At 43.4% G+C, this 25423-nt stretch overlaps 1 protein-coding gene across 3 annotated transcripts in view; it reads left to right on the top strand.

The window, feature by feature from the left end:
* Positions 1-1462: 1462 nt before the first annotated feature.
* The window catches only part of MACROD2 (mono-ADP ribosylhydrolase 2), a 1146647-nt gene continuing 1122686 nt past the window's right edge, over positions 1463-25423 (top strand). For all 3 annotated transcript variants that reach the window (XM_066609514.1, XM_066609523.1, XM_066609505.1), the window contains exons 1-2: positions 1463-1663; positions 7570-7686. In XM_066609514.1, the coding sequence (XP_066465611.1) occupies positions 1618-1663; positions 7570-7686 (163 nt within the window). In that variant the 5' untranslated portion in view covers positions 1463-1617. The remainder of the gene's footprint in view (positions 1664-7569; positions 7687-25423) is intronic.

Below are 25423 nucleotides of genomic sequence, written 5' to 3'. Positions count from 1 at the left end.
GAATAAGAGCCCAATCTTAGGTATGTCTACTCAGAAGTCAGCCCCATTAGAGTCAATGGAGCTTACTCCCAGGAAAGTGTGGGTAGGCTCACAGCCTACTTTCGTGGGAGAATAAGCCCCATGGAAGACAATGGGACTTCTGAGTAGACAAGCATAGCATTGTGCTCTTAGTGGTATAGTAATTATGGTGACCAGGTACAAAGGGGGACAGAATGCCTACACCTTTAATCCTTTAATCATTAAGAGGGAATTTGGGAAGGTGCAGCTCAGCATGGAAGGGTTTAAAAAGCTGCACCTGCCCAAATTCTTCTATACAATGATTAAAGGTACAGGCACTCTGTCCCGTCCTTATAGTTGGCCACCCTAATAATAATGCCTGTGGTGCCTCCGAGTGCATAGCCTTCCCCCGCGAAGTACCTTCACAGCACACAGTCCCCTGCTTGCTAACTCAACAGTAAGGCCCATTGCACTCAGTGGAACTTACTCCCAGGAAAACCTGTCTAGGATGGCAGCCTTGGCAAGCAGCGTTCCAGGGAGAAAGGCTGAGGTTGCAATTCTAGTCACACTTACTGGAGTATAAGCCCCATTGACTATAATGGGATTTACTTCTGAGTAGGCAAGGCATGCCTAGGATTGGGCTCTGGGGAGGCTGCAGCCTCCGTGACCCGCCTTGAGAGCACCAACAGTGCAGGCAGGCAGACCTTGAGAGGCTGCCACCGCTTCAGCCTCAACGCGCGTTGGGAAAGTAAGCCTGGTTAGCACGCAGGGCACGTGGGAACGCTTGCAGTGCAGTGCACTTGCTCTGGAGTACCATTGAACCCACTTAAAGCCCAAGCCTATGCATGGCTACTCAGAAGTAGGCCCCATTATAGTCAATGGGGCTTACTTCCAGGTAAGAGTGGATAAGCTTGCAGAGCCCAATCCTATGCATGTCTACTCAGAAGTAAGCCCCGTTATAGTCAATGGGGCTTACTCCCAAGTAAGTGTGGATAGGCTGCTTGGCTATCCACACTTACCTGGGAGTAAGCCCCATTGACTATAACGGGGCTTACTTCTGAGTAGACTTGTATAAGATTGGGCTCTTCTAGGCAGAGCTGTCACTCTTCCTTGCACCTCCTTGTGGTTTATGGGCGCAAGCCCGTAACTGCTTTCCTACGACAGCAGAGAGAGCTGTCTAGCCTTCTCACTGGCACTAGCTCTATGGACAGCGCCTCTTTCCTCTGCCTGTCAAGGTGCGCCGCTTCCCCCGCCCCCAGCCTTCGTGTGCGTGCCTGTCCCTTTAAAAAGGGTTCCCCTCCCAGCCGTTGCGGCGGTTAGCCTGGGAGTTGCAGGAGGGGCGGGGCGCGCGGCTGAGCGACGGCCGGCAGCGCCAACCGGCGGCGGGGAAGGAGGCGGGCCCTGCGGGGGTGTCTGTCGGGTTAGAGCGAGGCGTGACCTAGTTGACGCGCGCGCTGCGAGGAGAGGAGAGGGGAGTGGGAAGGAGGTGGAGGTCCAAACAGCAGCGGCACCTCCTCGGCGCTGTCATCGTCCGAGCCTCGCAGCCGGGTCAGCCTGCTTCTCCCACCTGCTGTGAGCCTGGGGAACCTGCAGCTCAAAGCCTCCGCCAGCCACAGCACCATGTACCCCGGGAACAAGCGGAAAAAGGTCTGGAGGGAAGAGAAAGGTACTGCCCCCGCCTTCCTCCGCCAGCCAGCAGGGGCGTCTCCAGGGGGCCCGTGTGGGAGTGCAGGGGAGCTGCGCCTCCTCCTCTGTCGTCTCTGTGCACAGCCCCCTCGGACAAGGTCTCCTGCCCTTGCAGTGCTTCTCCATCCTTGGCTTACTCTGCACTGGTGGTGGGGCAGTGCCGCCTTCTTCCACTGCCCCCTTGAGTGGTGGGGGCAGTGTCGCCTTCTTCCTCTTCTCTGTCCCACTTGACTCATGGGGGGCAGGCAGTGTCACCTTCTTTTCTGCCTCTCTTTACTGGGGGGCAGTGTCACCTTCTTCCTCTTCTCTGCCCCACTTGACTGGTGGGGGGGCATGCAGTGTTACCTTCTTACTCTGCCCCACTTGACTGCTGGGGGGGCATGCAGTGTTACCTTCTTAGTCTGCCCCACTTGACTGGGGGGGCAGTGTCACATTCTTCCTCTTCTCTGCCCCACTTGACTGCTGGGGGGGCATGCAGTGTTACCTTCTTAGTCTGCCCCACTTGACTGGGGGGCAGTGCCACCTTCTTTTTCTCTGCCCCACTGGTGTGTGGGGCAGGCAGTGTCACCTTCTTACTCTGCTCCACTTGACTGGTGGGAGGGCAGGCAGTGTCACCTTCTTCCTCTTCTCTGCCCCACTTGACTGGTGGGGGGGCATGCAGTGTTACCTTCTTACTCTGCCCCACTTGACTGCTGGGGGGGCATGCAGTGTTACCTTCTTAGTCTGCCCCACTTGACTGGGGGGGCAGTGTCACATTCTTCCTCTTCTCTGCCCCACTTGACTGCTGGGGGGGCATGCAGTGTTACCTTCTTAGTCTGCCCCACTTGACTGGGGGGCAGTGCCACCTTCTTTTTCTCTGCCCCACTGGTGTGTGGGGCAGGCAGTGTCACCTTCTTACTCTGCTCCACTTGACTGGTGGGAGGGCAGGCAGTGTCACCTTCTTCCTCTTCTCTGCCCCACTTGACTCATGGGGGGCAGGCAGTGTTACCTCCTTTCCAGAATACTGAGCGTTACTCTTCCAGAGGAGAACAGAGCAGAAGGGAATACAACCGGCATGATGTTTGCTGCAGCTCTGAGGAGGAGGAAGAAAGTGATGGGGGGCACAGTGTTGGGATGAAGTAATAAGGGGCTCAGTCCCCTCATGCATTCTCCTTAGTTCAGTGGTGTGACCTTGTCAGGAGTTCCAGGCTTTATACAACTAGTCTGCATCTTAGTTGTGGCCTGCTCATGGGAGCCTGGCTCCTTTTTTTGTCTGACTTGCACTTGTTTGCAGTGCTTGATCATTTGCACACCTTACTCTGCTTGTGTGTTGCTTTATAGGTCTCTCACTCTCTCTGTGTCCTTTTCTTGTTTTTAGCTTGTCATGCTTCTGTGTGTGTTCCTCTGTCTTCTGGGTGTGTGTGTGTGTGCATGTCTTTGACCCCAGTGCCTGCAACACAGGGCAAAACTGTAACTTTAACATCCTACTTTCTCTCTAGCACTCATGTTGCCCTAAACAAGATTCTGTACAACTTATCAAAACAAACTGTAGCTGTGTAAAGTGTCCAATATCTCGCAACATATGGTGATGGTAGTTTATTAAGGAAATCCTCAATACCCCAACTTTTTTTGTTTTCAACTTTTTGCCAGAAGGTCAGCCCAAAGGGTAGAGCGGTAAGTCAGTTGGTGAGTTAGCAATCTAGTAGGTCAGTTAGCCACAAAGTCAGTCCCTTTAATCCACAAGCAAGTCTCTTTTTCCTCCTCCACTCTCTCTCTCTCTCTCTACAACCCACAAACCCTTCCTGCATCAGGTGCTCCTTATATCTCTAGGGACCTCATTGCTTTTAGTGGCTGCAGCTGTGCAGCGCACCTCTGCTGACAGCCCAAGCCTTAACCCTTAAAGGGGCCACTGCTGACACCACATCCTATCTCCTCACCAGATCTTCCGTTATTCCAATACAGTTGTTTATATTCTCATCAGTGGAAGCTTCTTTGATTTAGGGCCCAATAATATCCAACTTTATGAAGCTAATGCAGATTTATTGATTGGACTTATAATCTGCCTTTCTCCCCTAAGGGCACCCAAGGTGGCTGATGCAGATGTGCCAGTGGGGCATATGTTGTATCTTGCAGTGAGGGGAATAGTTATGGAGGCCTCTTCAAGGTAAGGGAACATTTGTTCCCTGATGTTGGGGCTGCTTTGTGGTTGCATTAGAGCTGGAAAGTTGGCTGGAATGTGCCTGCTAGGATGTGCCCCTAAGGTGTGACCCCTAAGGTTTGACCCTTTTCTGTGTCAAACCAATTTGTAATATATTTTTCTAGATTAGAAACTCTTTGTTAATGACTGGGTCCTTGAAACAGATGATTTGGAGAAGTACTTTTATCAGTGCTGTTTGGTGCATAACTGTCTAAAATGCAGCTACTCAAACAACTCCTAATTGGAAACGGAAATGCTAAGTAGCATATACTATAGTTACTGCATGTTACAGTGGTAATTGCTGTAACTGTAAACTTGGGCTGCAAACCTATACTATACATCAGTGATTTTCAACCTTTTTTTCACTGCACACTGACAAGATACTAAAACTGTCAAGGCACACCATCAGTTTTTTGATAATTGACAAGGCACAGCATGCTGTTGGTGGAGGGTTCACATCCCCCAATTGCCTTACTAATAAAGGCCTTCCCTCAAACTCCCATGCCACACCTGCAGACTAGTCATAGCACACCATTGTGCCACAGCACATTGGTTGAAAACAGCTGCTCTACATGTTTATCTGGGAGTAAGTCCCATTGAACTCAGTGAGTACTATTTTATGTTAACCATGATTTGAATAAATTAACAATGCAGCATTAACGGTTTAGCAAAAAATGTTGCCATATTTTGTGACTGTCAATGAATAAAAGTAAATTAACTTAATAGTTTAGTACCATTTAAAGTCAAAGCATTTGACTTTTGTGAATATTTTAAAATCCCTCTTAGATTTAATAGTCGAAGTACTTCATTTTGTATTCCAAGTACTCAGTCCAGGCCTAATGGTAAGTTTTGTTCTGGACAAGGAGCTGCTGGTATACTTCAGCTACCATGCTTCTCTTTAAATGTGCATAACTTCATGCTGTTGATTCAATTCAGTTCTAGTATTTACTGGCCTAAAGATAATGCAGACAAGTAGGAAATTGATAAGAAATGCATGACTAATAGTTTCATAAAAAAACTTGCTATGAGTTTCTTACATGTTCATAGCATGTAATACACTGCAATACACCATTGCAATGTTGACCTGATATAGTGTTTCATCTGTAGATTTGGACCAGGACACCTGAGCAACATATTGGATGTTAATAATTGTAGTTGATACAATTGGTATGGTACTCTGCTGTACTTACAGTATTTATTGTCATTGATGAAACTGTTATAGAAAGTATGTAGATAGAAAGTACTTCTAGGATGCTTATAGTTAAGTGTGCCAAGCAGATATCTATTATGACTTATTAATAGTAAATATGTTCTCTGGTAGCATCTGCAAACTTGAATTCATACAGTTCCTATGAAGAAGGAATAACTAAACACAGACAGACTCATTGTATGCTAATTATCAGTATTGGGATGGCTTCTGCCAGAAGAACTCCTGTTATTATCCTGCTGTTGAGTCTACTAAAGTTGTTTTTCATGAGAAACTGCTCTTTTCTAGTTGGAGTTGTGAGCTTTGGGTGCAATTTTTCTCTTTGGTTAAATGCCTGAAGACCTGCTTCCGCAGGCAGCATTCTCCAGGAGCAGTATGAAACTGATATAATTTGGTTCAAAGGGGTTTTCTACATCTTTCTGGCACAAGAACAATCTAAAATTTAAAGGGGATGGTAGTCTAAGTTCACTTCTGAACCTATCTTCTTGTATGCAATTAGTGCAAAATTATGCTTGAAGCTTAAATTGAGACAGTGATCTTTAATGTTAACAATTTTTACTATTTAGTCATGGTTAGCTAATGCCGAAAGGATCAGTTCTTTTCTTCAGGCTGGAACCAGGTTATTTTTTCTTAAATGTTGAAAGCGTATCACAGGGAGTTGATCTGGCAACTGAAGCATATCTGAACCCAAGTCAAATAAGCTTCTGTTAGACTCTACTCCAGAAATTATTCATCTATGGCAGCGGTTACCAAACTTACCTGGGTCACAATACCCCCACAACCACCTCTTCCTGGCTCAGCCAAGTATTGCTATCTTGAATCTCATGAGATTCCCATGAGATCCAAGATGGCCATGCCCAGGAGAACAGGTAGGAGGGGCACCTGGGACATCCCACAATGCCCCTCGGTGTCATGATGCAAGTTTTGGGAACCCATGATCTATGGGAAAAATGGGAGTGACTTTCATCATTAAGTTCAGTAGATGCTTCCTACTTTGCAAATTCGTACCTTACACCCTAATGTAGGGATTCTCAACATTTTTCATTTCATGGCATACTGGCAAGGCACATTGCACTACTGGTGGGGGCTTACATCTCCCAATGGCCCTACTAATAAATGACCCCCCATGGCACACCTGTGGACGTTGCACAGCACACAGATGTGCCATGGCACACTGGTTCAAAATTGCTGCTCTAACAGCAGTCTTTACATGGTCTATAGACGAACTACAGCCTATGGAAGCTTCTGGGAACACTTAAGATTACAAGCTCATAATATGCAAAGTCTCTTCACCATGTGCATTTCTGCCTGAGGAATTTCTGTGCTGATGCTACTGGCCAGAAGCATTTTTTAGCCACTTAGTTTATGCAGCATGGTAAACTTGAAGCAATAAGTTTCATTCCTCTTCAGCATGATAGTGCCCATTATACCAAGCCTACACAAATTGCTCAGCACTTTTTTATATTGCTTTTAAATAAAATTGTCCAAGCAGTTCACATACCAAAGGAGTGAGAAGACTGTTCCCTGTCTCAGAGGGACTCTTGATCTGAAAAGAAGCGCAAGAAAATTAGAGGCAAAGAAAACAGTTTCTCTGTGTTTCCATCATGCTGAGGTAGGTCAGGTGTGTGTTGCCGAACTTATGAATTGGCACTTGTCCTGGTAAATGCCATAAGCGCTAAGTTACATGTGAGCTTAATCCTGTTAACTTGGGAGTTGTGTGTGTATAGGTATATAATTGGTTATTAAATGTATAGCTTGCATATATTGTATCTGAGCACCTAAGGTTTTTTATTTTGGCTGTGAGTGAGTAGCTACAAAAACCGAAAGAAGTTTTAAATGTGATTAAGTGGCAAGTGTCAATTTGATGTTTAAAAATGGAAATGTTGGAAAGGATGCTTGGGACGCAGTTTAATTAGAAAATGGGAAACTTATTTGGTGGCTTGTTGATTGTGACTGAACTGCTCTGTGACTTTTTGTGCAATTATGGATATTTCAAAATATTGGCTATTGAACCTAACTTGTTGTCTAAATTTGCAGTCAAAAACATGCTTGTCATTGGTTAAATTCCAAATGATTTTCATATAAGGTCTGTGGAAAAAAGCAGATGCTAATACAGTCCTGCAATTGCAACCCTTGTTTCAAAGGAAACGGTGTATTTCTTGTAAGGTAATATTTTATTTATTATTTATTATTATTTCATTAATTTATATCCCGCCTTTTTGCCCTATGGGCACACAAGGCGGCCTACAACAATTAGCTCCAACAATTACAAAATACAAAATTAAAAATTAAAAACAGTAATTAAAACAATTTACAAATTTATCCATCCAGGTATTTATTTCCTACCTTTCTACCTCTGAAAAGGCAGCATATTAATACTAATATATGCTTTTTAATACTATATCCTTTTTTATTAAAGCATATTAATACCATTAAATACTATTAAAACTATTATATTATTAATTAAAGCGTATTAATACTAATATATGCTTTTTTTAAATAGACCGTTTGTTGAAGATGACATTGGAGGAGAGGCGCAAAGAATACTTACGGGATTATGTTCCTTTGAAAGATATTCCAACATGGATAGAAGAACTGAAAAGTAAGACCCAAAGTGATGGTAAGTGAACTTTTGTGTTTAAGTTTAAATCCGACTTTATGGTTTTGAAGCAGAGTCCTGTATGTACAAGAACTTAACTTTAAAGCTAGGACGGTTCTGTGCATGTTAGGATTCAGTATGTGGTGTTTAAGTATTATCCTGTAATGCTGTGGTTCTCACACATTTTGCTCCACGACCCCCTTTTTAGAATGATAATCTGTCAGGACCCACCAGAAGTGATGTCATGACCAGAAGTGACATCATCAAGTAGGAAATTTTTTAATAATCCTAGGCTGCAATCCTACCCACACTTACCCAGGAGTAAGTCCCATTTACTATCATTGTTAAACGTACAGGTCTGTAACATTTCCCCAAATGCAGTCACATACCATAGTAGCATCAAGTCCAATATATTAAAAATAAATATTGAAATGAATGGGAACCCACCTGAAATTGGCTTGTGACCCACCTAGTGGGTCCAACCCACAGCTTGATAAACACTGCTGTAATGGCAACTAAGACGTTGAAGTCGGACTACTCCAAGTTACATAGCACTGTACCACTTTTAAACATATTTCTTTTGGAATCTTCACTGAGTTTAGCTGCTTCATGTGCTACTTGTAAAAGCCTTACATGTAGAATACACTGCATGGGCACCTAAGAAACCTAATGTGTGAACATACAGGTGTATGCAAGCATATTCTGGTATTTTGTGAAGAAATGCAATTCAGAGGTGACTTGGTTTGTAAATGGAATCTTGGATTAAAGCTTATTTAAAGAATTTTTGTCCTGCCTTTCTCTGGTGAAGGCATTCACGGTGGCATGAGCTGGTGGAGTATGAGAAAATGGATGTGTTGCATGGGCCTTGCTGCTGACTGCTTCTCAGAAATGACAGGAATGTGGAGATTTGAGGGTGCTATGACTAGGTAATTCTAGAAGGCATTGTAAACCTGCAGTTTTGTTTAACAGGTGACAGCTTCCAATTTTTATTTAAAATTCCCTCCAAGAGTTCTTACTGGCTTTCAATTATAGACTAGTGGTCAGTGCAAGTGAGGAAGAGATTGATAAAATAAAACGAATTGGTGTTCCTTCAACCAGATGTTATTGTCTTGCGGGCTTCAGGGAATACTTCAGGAAGGAACTTGCTAGTTAACTGGAGTGAAGGGTAACAAACATGTCAAAGGATCTGGAAACCAGCTCTTGTGAGGAATGGTTAAAAGAGCTTGGTATGTTTAGCCTGGAGAAGAGAAGACTAAGGGATATAGCAGGGGTGCCCAAATCCCAGCCTGGGGGCCATTTGTGGCCCTTGGGGACCCCAATCTGGCCCGCAGGGAGCCCTCAGTCTCCAGTGAGCCTCTGGCCCTCCAGAGACTTGCTGGAGCCTGTACTGGCCTGATGTGACTACTCTCTGCTCAAGGGCCGACTGTTTGACCCCTCGTGCAAGCTGCAGGCCCAGGGCTCCCTCTGCTGCTCACTGTTTCACATCTGTGAAGCAGCAGCGGCAGCAAGGGTCGACCTTGCTTTGTGTAAGGTCTTTTATAGGCCTTGAGCTATTATGAGAACATTCATTCATATAAGTTCCACCTCGTAATATGTTCATTTATATAAATTTATTCAAATTTTAATTGTAAATTCTTTTTTTCTTGGCCCCCAGCACAGTGTCAGAGGGATGATGTGGCCCTCCTACCAAAAAGTTTGGATAGCCCTGGGATATAGGATAGCTGTCTTCAAATATCTGAAGGGCTGTCACACAGAAGAAGGGGAGAACTTGCCCTCCGTTGCTCCTGAGGGCAGGACTAGAGCCAATGGGCTGAAACTCCAGGGACCTAGATCTTAGCTAGACATTAGAAAGAGTGTCCTAACTGTGAGAACTGTCTGGCACTGGAATAGCCTGCCTTGTGCATTTGTGAGTTCTTGCTTGTTGGAGGTTTCCAGGCAGAGGCTGGATGGCCATCTGTGAGGGATGTTGTAATTACCTGTGTTGGACAGGGGCTTAGACTAACTGACCTCCAAGGTACTGGTCAACTTACATTCTAAGGCTTTGTCTAAAGCACCCTTTAAAATGTGGTATGAATTGTGTTCTTTGCATCCCGGCTTATAACTTCAGAGTACTATTTATTACTGCAGATGGCTCTATTTGGTTTTAAGAGTGTTGTGAAATGGGGCTGGCTGATGAACTGGAAACCTTCAAAGCAATGGCAGAAATCATTTCTGTTTCATGTGATTGGTTGTTCTATCAAGGAAATATTCAGATCAAGATAAATTTTGTTGGAGTAGCCCAGTGGTTCTCAAACTGCATTGCGAGCTGATTTTTTGGTGGGTCACGAAAAGGGCCAAACCTGAACAAGGCCATTGGAGCCTTGTTCCGGCTTGGTGGTGCTCCCAGCTGCGTCAAGTGCTTCGCTGGCTAAGTTTTTGATCAAAAATTGTAAAGTCCTACCGAGTAAAGATCGGTTAAAGAGCAGAAGTGGTTGCCTGAAAGTGCAAGTGAAGGGGAGAGGAAGGCTTCTGGGAGTTCATCCCTTTTTGGAATGCCAGCAAACTGCAAGGCACCTTGACAGCTGCCTGTGTTTGAAATCAACTGCCCTGCCTCTGACTAAAGCTGCTGCAATTCACTAGGCTTGCAGTGGATTGCAGGAGGAAGCCCACCTCCCCAGTCAACATCCTCCCATCCCCCCACTCCTCTGCTTTGCAGATAGGTGACCTAGAACCTTTCAAAAATGCTCAAACACAGATATATGACCCATGAATCACTGCTTACATCTGCTTGCAATGTCGGCAGTCACTGGCAAAGGGGAGGCATTTCTTTACAGGAACGAAATTTAATCCTGCTTTTGAGGCTGCTGTTTTGTGGTGGTTTGTTTTCAGCTGCTATTTCTCTCCCCGCATCCCTTTTTAATATTGATGCCTTTGGCAAAAGGGGAGCCCTCCACCCACAAAAAAGGATGAGGGAAGTTTTCAGCTGCTGCTATTTCTTTGATAGCTCAGGGAAGCCGAGCAACAAGAACAAGCACCCATGTATGTATGTGCATGTCTCCCCTTTTCTTGCAGGAAGGAGAAGCATACAAGTATCTAGTTCTCTTTTCTTTCTACTCACCTCTTTTTGTTTTTTTTCCACTACTGCATTTCAGGTCTGTTGGGGAGGGTGGGAAGGGCAGCAGAGGCTGCCACCGAATCCTATCAACCCCTCTTTATCCCCTGAACCCGACACACATCTCCTCTGTTCTTCACCAGTTAAATAGGTGGTGCAGCTCCGAGTAGACCTGTTAGGGCTGTCAGGGCTCTACATGGGGTAAGAGAACCAGTTCCATACCCCTGGGAGACATCCAGCTATTTCCCCAGCCCCGCAGGATACAGCAGCTTTGGAGTTGCTGTGGTGCAGCAGCTGGGGATAGGATTGGGCCCTGAATTTCAATAAGAGGTGACTGTAGAGGAATGATTGAGCCAAATTATGTCACAGCATAGACATATTGGTGTGTGAATGTTCATTGCATTAGGACATAATTTTGAGTTTTTAAGAGGGACGATTGAATAGAAAGTAGAAGAATTTCAGGTTAAACCAGGTAAGTTTGTCTCTGATAGTAAGCAAATTTGTGCTTAATTTGGTTATTTTGGTATGTTGTCCACAAAACTAGATTTGCAATATCAAATGTAAATGTAGGATTACGGCATTTTAACTTTAAACCCTAATAGCTAATCTCTCTCTCATCCTGCTGACTGAACATAAGGGACTATGTGGGTGTAAATCTAAAAGGAGGACCTAGATCCAATGATGACAAATGAGCAGCCAAGACTGATATCACAGATGGTTACAGTCTCTGTCCAGAGCTAGAGTTCTAGTGCCAGGGTAAATCTTCATCCTACTCTAACACCTGAACTGAACAAGAACTTCAGTTCTATTCTCCTGTTCATAGAAAGCTATAGTATTGTTAGATTATGAGAAATCACAAGCATTAGAGGTTGGGACCTTAACTGAACTACAGTTGGAACCTCTTTATTCACTCCTTATCCATGCAGATCAGACTCAATACCAGTGCTGAGCTGGCATCTGGAGGACTTCAAGGTTCTGTGAGTCCCTTTTTATTTTTTTTCTGCAGATTTTATTATCTGCAGAACTTGGTGTCTGTGGGGGTGGGTAGGTAGGTCCTTGCAGATACGGAGGGCCCACTGTATATAGTAGAATTTTGTGCTTTTTGAACAATGCTAATTTCAGATCATTCTTATTGTATGGATTAATCCATTTATCAGGGTTGGTTTTTTCTGTACCAGGCATATCCATGTGCACTCCAATTTGGAATAATTGATGCATCAGTCTTTCTACTCTGGTAAAGCAGTTGGCTAAAAGTGAATTAGTGTTCCAGATGAAGTATCAGCTGTTGGGTGAAACAGCTTCTTTCCTATGTTTCTGCTTCCTACATAATCACTGTAGAGAGATTTAAGGTGAACAGTTGGATCCATACTACAGATGTGACCTTTAGTTTAAAGCATAGGACTGTGGGATCTTGCTCTAGCTGGCTTATTTTGATGTCAGCTTTTAATAGGCAGATTTATGAAAATCAAGTGACAGAAGGGTATGTGTCATATGTATACGGGCTGAGGAATTTTGAACGGTCTGTCCAGTTAATAAAGTGATAACAAAGGTTAATGTAAGGGTTGGAAAACTGCATGAACTGCTGTGGTATGAGAGTAAGTAATTTATTTGCTGGAGGAGGAGATACTCCAATAAGTAAGTGCATCATCTCAAAGCATGACTACAGTTCATACTGTAGGATAAAAGCAGGTACCACTTGTGACAGTCAAGATGACCCTCCCTTGAGGGCTGTGTAATCGGTTTATTGCCCTTAGGGTAATCAAGTGCCCATAAACCCATATAACCACCTGACACCCCTCAGGTCTTTCCAACTCCAGTTACCAATCGCTCGTTAACCGTAGAGTTTCCAATCCTGGTAGCCAGGCCAAGTTTGGGGAATCCTCCCCTGAATCGTGCTCCAGCCTGAGTCCCCCTTGGACTTGGCTTGAACCTCGGAGCAGGCTCCTAGTACTGGGTCTCCAGTTTCCACCCAGTCACACTGGATTAACTCCCACACCCAGTCCCCTTTGCTTCACCAGTCCCAATAATTCAGTCAGTTGTAATAGATAGGATTTATTGAATATAGATTTAAAGAATAGTTATACAGACAGCACTGCATCAGTCAAAGGTTTTAGAATTTAGGATAGAGCATACCAATACAATACAACACTCAGCACTAATAAAACAATAAAGAGAACTCCTAACTCTAACTATCTCTCACCAAAGTCTTTAGATTTCCAAAGTCCAGTCTAACCCATCCTTGCTGCAGTCAAGGTGGGTCCCTCTTGTCAGAATGGTCAAAGCTCAGGCCCCCTTAGCCAGAGGCAAAGCTACAACAAAGAAAAGCTCTTTTCCTTCACCTTTATAGGTCTTCTGACCCATCCACCAATCAGAACTCGCTTCCAGCCGAACATGCTAGGGGTGGACGTGCCACAAGCCTTCTTACTCATGGTGGAATGCCCCTCCCAACCTGAGAAGTTCACAGCTGTACCCCGTTGTTAATCAAGTTGGCCTTGGAGCCCACATGGTAGTTTGGTAAGGTATCTGAGGGCCCTGTGAAGCAGCCTCCTCCACAGTTCTCTCAGGCCTGGCATGCACTAATTAGAAGTTGGTTACAGTTGGGGCCTTGTACTCAGGCCTAGCAACATGGCTACAAGCAGAAACTTTCCTTGTTCCGATGTTACTTGGTCATCGATACTTTTCCGTCGCACCACTTAGAGTAAATAATAATGATAATAAACTTTATTTATACCCCGCCCTTCTCCCCAAAAGGACCCAGAGTAAAGATGGATGAATTCCTTTTGACATACAATAAATGCATAATTTTAATTCAGCTCTTAGTATGGGGACTGGCTGCTGGTGGTCTTGGTGGGTGATAACATGTATTTTCCATTCTGACCTTTTGCTCCTACCATTCCTGAACTGAAGCAGGTAACGATTCTAAAATGTTACTGATACACATTTTATATAAAACTTGTTTCCATAATGTTTCTCTCCTTGCATCTGTTAAATATTGGCATTTATCCTGAATGCCATTACGGCTGCTATAATGTAAACAACTCTTTAAAAAGCGTTGGACAAATGCATAAAGCATAGGTGTTTCTATGACTATTAGTTCTAATGGCTTTTTAACTACCTCTGAGGCAGCATATGTCTGATTGGTTGAAGTTGATTGCCACAATGACTTTTATAAGAGCTACCTAGAAGCTTTTGCTTGGCCACTATGGAAAATTGTGTGCTGGGCTGGAGTCACTTAATCTTGATCCAAGGATGTAATTTTCATGTTAAGTTTCAACAAGGGCAGTTTGTGAAATGGTAATTGCCTCTCTTTATAAAGTTCTAGGTTGCCCTTTCTAGATCTTTTCATGTTACTTTACATTTTGAAGAGTGTTGGTTCTGTAAGACTCCTCAAATGTGGTCTTGTTTAAGACCCCTCAAACGAGTTGCTAGTTTGGTCTCTGGACTTGTATGATGGTTTTGAAGTTGCAAGATCTGCAGCTATGGTCTGTGTTTCATGGCCTATTCTGCAGTTATGGTTAAAGATCAATTTGAGAATGGGAGCTAACTTGGCAATAGCCATGTTTGATACCCATGTATATCTGTTTAATTAAAGTGGTCTATATTTTACAAGCATATTTGTTAAAATTTTAAGAAAGTTAAAATGTTACTGAAATACAGTATACTGCTTTTCTTTGCTGTTCAATATCTGTAGACTGTGCTCTATGAAAGTTGCTATTTCCCCAGCTCAGATAACACTCCTGGGTATGCATACTATACTTTCAAATCTGGTATTAATGGTATTTGTGAGTTAATGTGTGGCAAAAGGTCAACTGCTAGCAGAGGGTTTGACTATAATAATAATAATAATAATAATAATAATTAATAATAAATAATAATAAATAATAACAGGTATTTATATACCGCCTTTCTTGGTCTTTATTCAAGACTTTATTCAAGGCGGTTTACATAGGCAGGCTTTATCTAAATCCCTATTTAAATAGGGATTTTTACAATTTCAAAGAAGGTTCTTTCTTTCAAGAACGACTACATTCAAGGTGTTTCATTCCGATCTGGCTTCACATTCTGGCCTCCATCCTCCCACGCTCAGAGGAGATGGAATTGCTTGGCTTCAGCTTGTCAGCTGCTTCAAGGTCGCACGGTGCCGGTGGCCTCTAACTGGCGACCTTGTGGATGTTATCTTCAGGCAGACGGAGGCTCTACCCTCTAGACCAGACCTCCTGCCCTATGGAAACTATGGTTTCCTTCTCAGAATGCCACTTGGTGTATGTCCGAATTCTGCTCATGGCACATGCAAGAGGGAAACTTGCTTCCAATAGTCTATCATATAGCTATCACATTGTTGTGAATCCAAACTAGCAATCTAAAACTGAGAAGTTGGGCTTCTTGACTCCTCCTCTGTCAGTAACTGGCAGTGTTATGGTTTTGTAGTGTCCTTTAAATGGAGATGCTCAAGAGCAATACTTGTAAGGTTTAGCTTAAGCAGAACTATTCTTTGTTTCCCTTCCTTTTCAACTTAAACCATTTCTGCCCAACGTTGCATATATGCAACAGTGACCAAATGTGTATATATGTGTGGGCTGGGCAGAAAATGGATTAACTAGAAATGCTTTATTACATTATAGGTTTTATGTTGTGTTTCACTCAAAGGTTCATTATATTTGACAACATCAGTTGTAATAAAGCTATGTGGGCAGAATGAAAACTAGGGTAGAAGGAACTATAGCAGTGGTTCTCACACATTTAGCACAGAGACCCACTTTTTAGAATGAGAATCTGTCAGTAACCACTGGAAGTGATGTCATGACCAGAAGTGACATCATCAAGCAGGAACATTTTTAACAATTCTAGGCTACAGTCTTACCCAGGAGGCTACACTTACCCAGGAGTAAGTCTCATTTACTACCATTGTTAAAAGCATATACATAGTTGCCTGTTAAAAATACAGATCTGTCATATTTCCCTAAATGCAGTCACATACCATAGTAGCATCAAGTCTGATATATTAAAAATAAAACACTGAAATGAATGGGGACTCAACCTGAAATTGGCTTGCCACCCACCTAATGGGTCCCGACCCACAGTTTGAGAAACACTGCTCTATAGATGTTTCTCTTTGGTGAAAATAGTAATGAGAACTTTGTTTCTGGTCTCTTGTGCTGCTCTCAGCGTTGACCTTGCAGTCACCTAGCAATTGAGCTGTTCCTGATGATACTCGCCTGTTAAGAGGCTGGTCAGTAGGGGCTAGGAAACCCTTAAACTTTGAGCAATGGAAGACGTTCTTACTTGATAAAATCTAGTCTTTTCATGCCTCATTCCTCTTCTCTAGAATTTTGAGGCATTGTAGCAGTCAGAACTAGAAGGAGCTCACAGGATGCCTTTCAATAGCTGGTGTTGGTTTACTACCCTAATTTAAAGTTTGAAAGCTGCATACCATGGCAATAGTGCCTGTTAGTGAGAAATTGAACTAATCATCTGAAGCTCTAAAAGGAAAAGAATGGAACTGCAGCCTGCACATAGAGCATCCCAAACTGCAGAACGGAAATGCATCCCATCTCTTGTACTAGGTTTTAAAGAGTCTGAAATTCAGATGCTTAAGGGGCTTGAGTAAGAATTTTTTAAAACCAGTTGGAATACGTGTCAGTTTTGACTTTGCAGAAATTGTGAATGCTACATTGTAGACTTTGAAACCCTGAAATATTGGCTTTGTAAGTGATGTGATGTGGCCTTGGCACATGTACATTGCATACCATCATGGTGACTATGTGCTTGCTATGACAGAAGTACCTCTTGCTGTTTGGTTGTGAAAGGGGCATCAGTGGTGGATATATCTAAGTAAATGCTTTTGAGCTTACATTGAAAATGAAAATGGACTAAAGTTATAGCATTGCTAAAAGAAGCACTTTTTAAAGTGGAAATTCTTATATTTGGTAAGGGAGAGCAACTGTCCTATTCACTCTCTCATATCACTTTTTCCAGGGGCTGTCTGCTGATGTGTTAAGATAAGCCCAATTGGGACAGGGAATTGTTCATTTTGTTATGTAAACTGCTTTATACTTTGTTGGAGAGTACAATAAATCTATAATCCTTAGCAGTAAAGACTTCCAGGCATCTCAAGTACTTTTTGTGACTAGAAATTGCTAACCTGCTGTTATAGTTGAAGCAGTAGAGTTCTCCATAATGTAATAGCGCATTTGAAATACTTGGCGCTCCCTCAGTCAGATTATGAATCTTGTGCCACCTTTCTCATTTTATACACATTACAGAGCAGGGAGACAGTACCTGCAGGCAACTAACCTGTCAGAGCAGACAGGAAAACACTTCTTCTGTCTCAAATTGTATTCTGGTTCAAGTGATTATGTATAACTGCATGCGTTTTTGCTTTTGCTCTCGCTGGGCAGTACGTCCCCTGCTTTTACTCCTTGTTAAAAAAAAGTTGTACTGTAGCATCTTATTGTTGAGGCTGTGGAATTGAGTGTATTTGCCTAGTCAGGAGACTGAAGAGAGAAACTGTCAGAATATGGAAAGAAACCTGGCACAGAAAGTGTTTCATCCAGACAGTAGCTCTGTTTGGTCTTTACCCATCATAGACCTAACTGAAGAACTATGGTTGCCCTCTTGATCATGCTGTTTCTGCACTTTTCTATGGAAAAGCAATACATAAACTTTAAAATGTAGGAAAATGAAGACTAGGAGCAGGATTGGCTCATCCATGAGACCAATTATGAGGCAGTTGGCTCAGGCAATTTTGGCAGGGGTACACCTGTTGCCTGCCTCACATGCAGCTGCTATTCCTTTTTCCTGGATTTGAAAAACAAGTAGAAGTGTGGAGGAGGAAAGGGGGTGGGCTAGAGTCATTCTCTAGTCTACTGTGCAGCAGTGGCTTGTGTGCCACCAGCAAAGGGGGGGGGGCAGCACTGATGTGCTACCTTGGGTTCTGGGTTGTTTTGGGTCAATCCTGATTAGGAGAGGTGAATCTGGATGATGGAGGTTTTTAAGGTCACATGTGTAACATTCTGTATGTGGGCTACTTGCTGCATTCTTCAGACAGATTCTGTGACTTCATTTGTTGGGTTTTTGTTAAACTGAAATTGCAGTACACATTAGGTATGTTCATAATAACTCAGCTGCATATGGTCAGGGTGTTTTTATCCTTGGAAGGGTTTATTATTATTATTATTATTATTATTATTATTCTTACCCCACCTTTCTCCGCGAAGGGACTCAAGGCGGCTTACAAAACAAGGTTAAAACAAGTTAAAAACATAATTTAAAAGCAGATAAAACATAACATATCATAAAAACAGTAGTCAGATAAAAACTAATCGGGTAAGAGCATAGGGCAGCAAATTAGAAAAGGATCAGGCCTGTGAGCAGATGTTAAAAAATGTTAAGAGATGTTAAAAAGATGTTAAAAAGGCCATGAACTCAGAAGGCTTGTTTAAACAGAAGGGTCTTCAGGCCTCGCCGAAAAGTCTCAAGAGAGGGAGCCGTTCTTAAGTCAAGGGGGAGGGAATTCCATAGCGTTGGTGCCACTACTGAGAAGGCCCTGTTTCTTGCCGCTGCCCCACGTACTTCCCTAGGCCGCAGCACTTGTAAAAAGGCTGCCTCTGGAGGCCTTAGGTTTAGGAATATTATGCATTCTCGTGGTAACAGCATACTCAGTTGCTGCTTTTTGCTGGAATAGCTTAGCTTTGATGTTTTCGCATCAAATGATAGACCTGTGTAGGAATTGCTGGATATGAACAAACTGCCATGCAACCAGAACTGATGAAATTCAAATTGGCAGGCAGTTTTTTCTGAGGAAGTAGGACTGAACATGAAGTTTCCCAGGTGGGTTTTGCCCATGTTTGATGGTCAACCATTTTCTATTTATCATGCTTACAAGAGATTTTTGAAATTTTAAAGTCTGCATCTTTTTTCCTTTACTAGTTTTAAAAAAAATTATGTTGTAGTTGGCTATTCTTGTTCAGACACAGTTGCTGGATGTATTGCAGTTTGAATATCACTCCAGAAACACTTGTCTGGGGGCTTCATCCAGTACAGTTACTTACATAAGTCGGAATCTTCAAATGTTTGACAAGAGAAATGTGATAAATGAAAGCCCCCTAATATTAGGGCATTTTCAAATAGTTTAATAAAAATTGTTTTCCTTAAATGGATCAAAGTTGGAATGAAAACTTCAATGTCTTCTCTACCAAGGTGTGCTATCTTGCTCTACAAACTAGTGGTCTTTACAGATGGAAAGCTATATTTCAGATGGAAGGCTAGTAAATGCATATTTGTATATGTTCACAAATTCATAAATCAAGCCTCAGTTTGGCTGTACTTGTCGTAAGAGGCAACTAAACAGCCACCGGGTAGATGGGACTCGTCAGCCTGGGAAGGCAGCTCATCTGAGAGAAGGAAAACTCTGATCCCAAACCTCCACTGCCTTGTAGCTACATCCAGTTATGGAAAAGGCTTCAGGAGTCAACCTCGAGGCAAAATCCGGAGCTGGAGTCCCTGAGGCAGTTCATGGCTGAACACAGTCACGTTCTGGCAACTCCTGTGACGCAGCTAGAACCAACCGTATTGGCCTCTGCCTTTCCATTGGACCATTTCAGCGATGTGGAGAGGGGGGATTTGCTGCATGGGTAACAGCCTATCCTCCATACCTACTTTACCCAGGCTTCGCGCACTGGAGAGGACACTCTGTTCCAGAACCACCAATCAGAGCGTGACACCATAGTCTTCTGAGACTGAAGGATGCCAACAAGAAATCAAGCCTCTCAAGTCTTGCCTATGGCATGTTGGGTATTACTGTAACTCCCATTACCTAAAGTTCTTGTGTTAGACTGTATAAAGTCATAATAGCTCAAGTCTGTGTTTAGAAACTCAGCATTTGTCTACAAGCAAGTTCATTTTCTTGATAAAGTCTCCCTCTAGTGGTGTGTATTAAAGAAATTGTTTCGGACATCTCATCAAATTTGATTCATTTATTTTGGAATAGTCAACCAATTTGTATGATATAGTTCTGAGAATTATCAGAGTCTAGTAAGATGAGTAGCTTACTAAATACTAAAGGCTAATGCAGCAAAATTAAATTTCACGAGAACAAATCTTTCTTGTTAACGTACCTACTTCTAACTAGCATTGGGGTGCATTATGACAAACAAGAGCAAAGGTTGGACCCCTGAAACATATGCCCAGAGAGCCTGTGGTTCTGCTTATGTGGACAACATAGCTGTGATCCTGCGCACTTCCAAAAGTACTGTAATACCCCCACAAACTTCAGTCATTAGTGCTAATGTATGAGTGCTGACAGCTCTGCTGCCTGCCTACCAATCACAATGTTGTGCTCTAATGCTTCTGCTGTAGGTGGGTCTGAGACTAATACTAGCCTGTGAACAATCTGAGATTGGCCTGCTGCTGACATGAGCTGCAGGTCAAGCAAAAATGAGGTGCTTGATAAGAACCCAGAAGTCTAAACTGCTCAGTCTACTCAACTGTAAATTCAAGCAGTTGGGAGGATATATTGTATGGCCTATGAAGCAAAAGGTTTTGCAACTTGGCATACTCTGCTTTACCTATAATATTGGAATTCTTGTCTGGGGGAATTGCACTCTGTTTCCTACCCCACTTGAAAAGAGTCTGTAGCAATGATATGTGCTTGGAATTGTCTGATAGGATTCACTGTTACAGAAGCCCCAGAACCTGTGGCTTCTGTGTTTCCTCCAGTAAGCTACAAAGGTGCACTCTAGTTTTAGCTGGACATTCAACTTTTATTTATTCCAAATTACATTGAACACTACAACCGTGATTACTGGATTTGGACTCTCCATGTGTTGGTAACTTAATTGGTTTATTAGCAAGTTCTGTACAGCTCCCTGGCAAGATTCTTAATGGAATCTGCTGTAGTGCTTTTTATCTGCTGAGTGAAGAGCAAAAGGGGGGGGGAGTTCAGTTGTACCTATGTACTGCACCGGAACACAGCATACATTTACTCTGTAATACGTCTCTGTGGTTTAAAAAAGGGAGTGGAGAAAAGTACATCACTGCAGCCTCTTCTGCACTGAAGGTGGCAGAGGAGTGACTTCAGGCACCGCTTCCCCTTGAATCAGGCCTACTGGCACTACACTAGCACTTGAACACAGTGCTTCAGATGCCTTTCCTTCAGAACAGCAGTTCTCAAACTATGGGTCTGGGACCCATCAGTTGGTCGTGACACAATTTTTGGTGGTTTGCAAAACTGATGGGGCAGATTAGGCTATATGCATCAAGTGTTAAACAAGCTACAACTTGGGGGAGTACTGCTGCCCAATCACCATTATAGCAGACCCCTTGGCATTTGTAAATCAGGCAGCAGACTCCTAGGGGCTCTAAAAAGTTTGGGAACCAATGCAGTTGGCAGTTGCTACTATTGGTTCATATTTGAGCCTAAGTATTGAGGGATCTTTTTTATAAGAGAAATTTTGTTACATGTAGCATGATATCAGTTTATAGATGGCATTCTCATCTGAGATTCAGATAGCAGTATTGGCAACCTTCAGTCTCGAAAGACTATGGTATCGCGCTCTGAAAGGTGGTTCTGGCACAGCGTCTAGTGTGGCTGAAAAGGCCAATCCGGGAGTGACAATCCCTTCCACACCGGGAGCAAGTGCAGTCTGTCCCTGGTCTGTCTCCCTGGCTATGGGCCTTCCTTCTTTGCCTCTTAGCCTCAGACTGTTGGCAAAGTGTCTCTTCAAACTGGGAAAGGCCATGCTGCACAGCCTGCCTCCAAGCGGGCCGCTCAGAGGCCAGGGTTTCCCACTTGTTGAGGTCCATCCCTAAGGCCTTCAGATCCCTCTTGCAGATGTCCTTGTATCGCAGCTGTGGTCTACCTGTAGGGCGCTTTCCTTGCACGAGTTCTCCATAGAGGAGATCCTTTGGGATCCGGCCATCATCCATTCTCACGACATGACCAAGCCAACGCAGGCGTCTCTGTTTCAGCAGTGAATACATGCTAGGGATTCCAGCACGTTCCAGGACTGTGTTGTTTGGAACTTTGTCCTGCCAGGTGATGCCGAGATTCAGATAGCAGTGACTGATTTATAGGTTTTCTGAAACAGTTCAGTTGCTGTCTGAGGTGAGGGAATTGACAAGCAAGTTTTGTTTTGCTATGTCACTGAAATTACTGCTTCTTTGCATTAAGAGCCTCTGTTATGTTAAGAGACACTCTGCTGCAGGCTATTGGTAATGCGATTGCCTCATTAAGAGCATCTTTATTGTGCTTTGACCACTGTCATATATGCAGTCTGTTGTTAAGCAAACGGTTGTTAAGCGGCACATGTCTGTAATACATTCAAGGAGTGTCAGAAGGTCCTCTGTACAATCACTGACTTTGTTTTCTGAAGAAAATAGGTGGCCTGGATAGCCTGTTAATAAAAAAACTTTTCTTTTGAATTGGTTGCCTGTGAGGAAGAGTTTTTTTTTCTTTTCTTGAAAAAGGGCACAACAGTATAATTTGAAATGTGTTGTGAACTGAACACATTTCTTGGCACTTTGTGGTTTACCTCTTCTACTTTGGATTGCTGCTCCTCTCCATTTTTGTTGGAATGCTTAAAGGTGATTAGTTGACAAGTGTTAAAGCTATACAGACTTTAACGAAGTTCAGCAGGCTATATAGATGCACCAGTGGCAGCAACAACAGTGTCCACCTTAACTGGTTGGTAGCACCTTGTGCATGTCCTCTTTCCCCACTGCTCCCTTTGTGTACAGAAACTACTGTTAAGGTTCCCTAAACTAGCAGTAAACAGCCAATGTGATGATTCTATTGGTTGTCCCATTCTAGCACATTAAAGCAGACAGGACATTTGAGAGTGAATAGAATTACGGTTCTGTTCTTTTGAACTTCCTTTGCATTGCCACTGTAGCCTAGTGGTAGGATGGTATAATGCTTTAGGAGTTTGAAATCCTCTGTGATAGTGAAAACATAGCTTTACTTAAAAGATTCAAGGACTTAATGGTAAGAAAACATTGCCACTGAATGTAGGTGAAGTAACACGGTCAAGGTGTTATATGGATAGTCAAGTGTGTAATGCTTGGTATTCCCAAACAGGGTCACAGCTGCTATGTGTGTGATGTTAAAGTCAATACCTTCTAGCAAACAATGAGCTTTTGTTTAGGAAGTACAGATTTAGTAGGAGAGAACACTACGTTTTGCAGGCCACAGGTATGGGAACACTGACATCCCACTTGTAAAGAAATAGGCACTTGAGTTAGGGGCAAGTATCCATGACAACCATATAGATGCATAGAACTTCTTTTTAGCTTGTTTCTCCTTCAATCCCAGAATCCTGGCCTTGTTCAGGTCCAGTGAGGCAGCTATTGTTTTATGTAGAGCATGTTTGCTGCAAGGAGAAGATTGTAATTTCAATCCCTGATGATTCCAATATTAGGATCCCAACATGAGGATTAGGAAGTAGAGAAGTGGTCCAAATTAGAGCTGAGGTTAGGACATTAGGGAGGTGGTCCCAGAAGCAATTAGATTTACGGTCATGGCTCATATTGGCTTTAATTTGAGCTTTTTAAAATTGGAAGGGTTTTCAGAAGGCATGTTTTGTATTGATCCTTTTACCTACTGTATATAGAACCATAATTGCTTATAATGAATTATCCTCTTCCTTCTGTGGAGTCTCTGGCTCTACCCATTCCTTTAGTGATAGATGTTGTGGCAGATCTTTTTTTTTCCCCCTACCTTCTCTTCTGATGGTGACAGGCCAACAGTGTTCTAGGTAATAGTTGTCATCTTCAAAGATTTGTTCCCCTCATATAGCACATAACTATTTGGGTCATTGCAGGGGTGTACCTGGGGGGGGCAACGGGGGCAAATGGTTAAGCTGACACAGATCCCCAAGCCTATGTAGGTCTACCCAGAAGTAAGTCCCATTTGAGTCAATGGGGCTTACTCCCAGGAAAGTGTGGAAAGGATTGCAGCTACACAGCAAGATTACAACTCACCCCCAAAGTAGATGGGGGCTGCTCACACATATACATCCCAGCAGATGTAGATGCCACCCCATTCCCCTCAGGCAAGACGGAGGAATGCAGGCTGGGGCATTTGGACACCCCCCACTAAGAGCAGGCTGGCTCCCTCCTTCGCTGAGCTGCTCTTCCCTCCCAGTTTGAAACCTGCCAGGAGTGCCCCCTGTGCTGATGAGATGCAGCACCTCTGCCCTCTTCTCCTCTCACCTTGACCAATTCCAGGATGCCCGGGGTGAGGGGCACACTGGGAAATGTAGTCCTTGGGGCGAGGTTGCACATGGAGAGAGCTCCATGATGAGATGCGGCACCTCTGCAGCTACCCAGTCAGCCTTCTCTGCCACCTCCCCCGCCATGTTTCACATACCCTCCCAGCCTCACGCCGCCCCACCCACCTTGTTCTCAGCCTCAGAAAAGCAGCAAATCAGGAGGCAGCACTTGCAGCTGAGCTGAGCAGAGCAAAGCAGAGCAGCTGTGGCTACCTCTCTCCCCAGATGCCTCACGACGCCCCTGTTGGCTGGCCACGCCTCCCTAGGGAGGCGGGACGCACAGATTGAATACCTCAGGGCTACAGGTTGCAGCTACTTCAGCTGAGATTCAACACTGTTCTGGGCTCTCCCCTTTCCTCCTTTATAAGAGAAGAGGAAAGAGGAGGCCTAGAGTGGCAGTGCACTAGGAGGGTGCTTTTTGCACTGTTTCAGATGCAATGCAGGGTTTCAGATGCAGTGACAGTATTGGTTTACAGGTATCCCCTGCTCATTTGACAGGATAGGGACCAGAGCCATGGTGAAAAGTGGAAACAGTTGAAAAAATGGAACCTGGTCTGTCTTTAGTTGACAAATGTTGCTCCCAGTGCTTCTTTAGCTAGCAAATTGCAAATGCCTTTTTAATCTTGCCAATTCCTACTGTCACATGAAGATTTCTTTGTTAATGCATTCTGGAATGGGAATAGACCTGGAGCTGATGTTTATGCATGCTTTCTCTCTCTCTGGCACACATAACAAAACAGTTTGAATCACTATGTAATATGCAAATCAACACGGGGATGGCAATTTTAGCCTTTAGACCAGCAGAGAGAGGTTAAAAGAGCTGGAGCATGCATTGAATGAATGATTTCTGGTGTAATTGAAATGTGTTGAAAGGAAGGAATGTTGAAAAATGAACTGTCCAAGCAGGGATATTTGCACCTTAAATTGGGAGAGAAGGCATCGGGTTTCCTTTCTTTGGATGTGAGCCTAAGTTAGTAACACTGAATGGTTACAAAAGGTTATGTTTGTGTGAAAGGAGTCTTCCTGTAGATGCAAGGGCACCTTGCACATATAACCCAGTAATTCATGGTTTAGCCACATGTTTGAACGCAGTTACTATACAAAACTTAGACTTGCAACGACATAACTTTAATTTGGTCCCTTCTCTTTCCATCTCTATTTTCCGACGATAGCTGGAGACTACTTTTTTACAAGCTTTTCTTTCTGAATGAGTTTCTCCTCCAGTTCCATAGCCTTTTCTGTTGCATGCTTCTAACTATTTTCTGCCTCTTTATTGTGATTTTGTTAAATCAAGTCTTTAGTTTTTTGAAGAGCTGTATAAATGTGTGAAGAATTTGAACTTAGATCAGTATTGAGTAACTTAATTACACATATGCAAGTACAAAAAAGTAGGGTGTGT

Source organism: Tiliqua scincoides, chromosome 1, assembly GCF_035046505.1.
Source record: "Tiliqua scincoides isolate rTilSci1 chromosome 1, rTilSci1.hap2, whole genome shotgun sequence".
Classification (NCBI taxonomy): domain Eukaryota; kingdom Metazoa; phylum Chordata; class Lepidosauria; order Squamata; family Scincidae; genus Tiliqua; species Tiliqua scincoides.
This window is presented reverse-complemented; position numbering and strand designations above follow the sequence as displayed.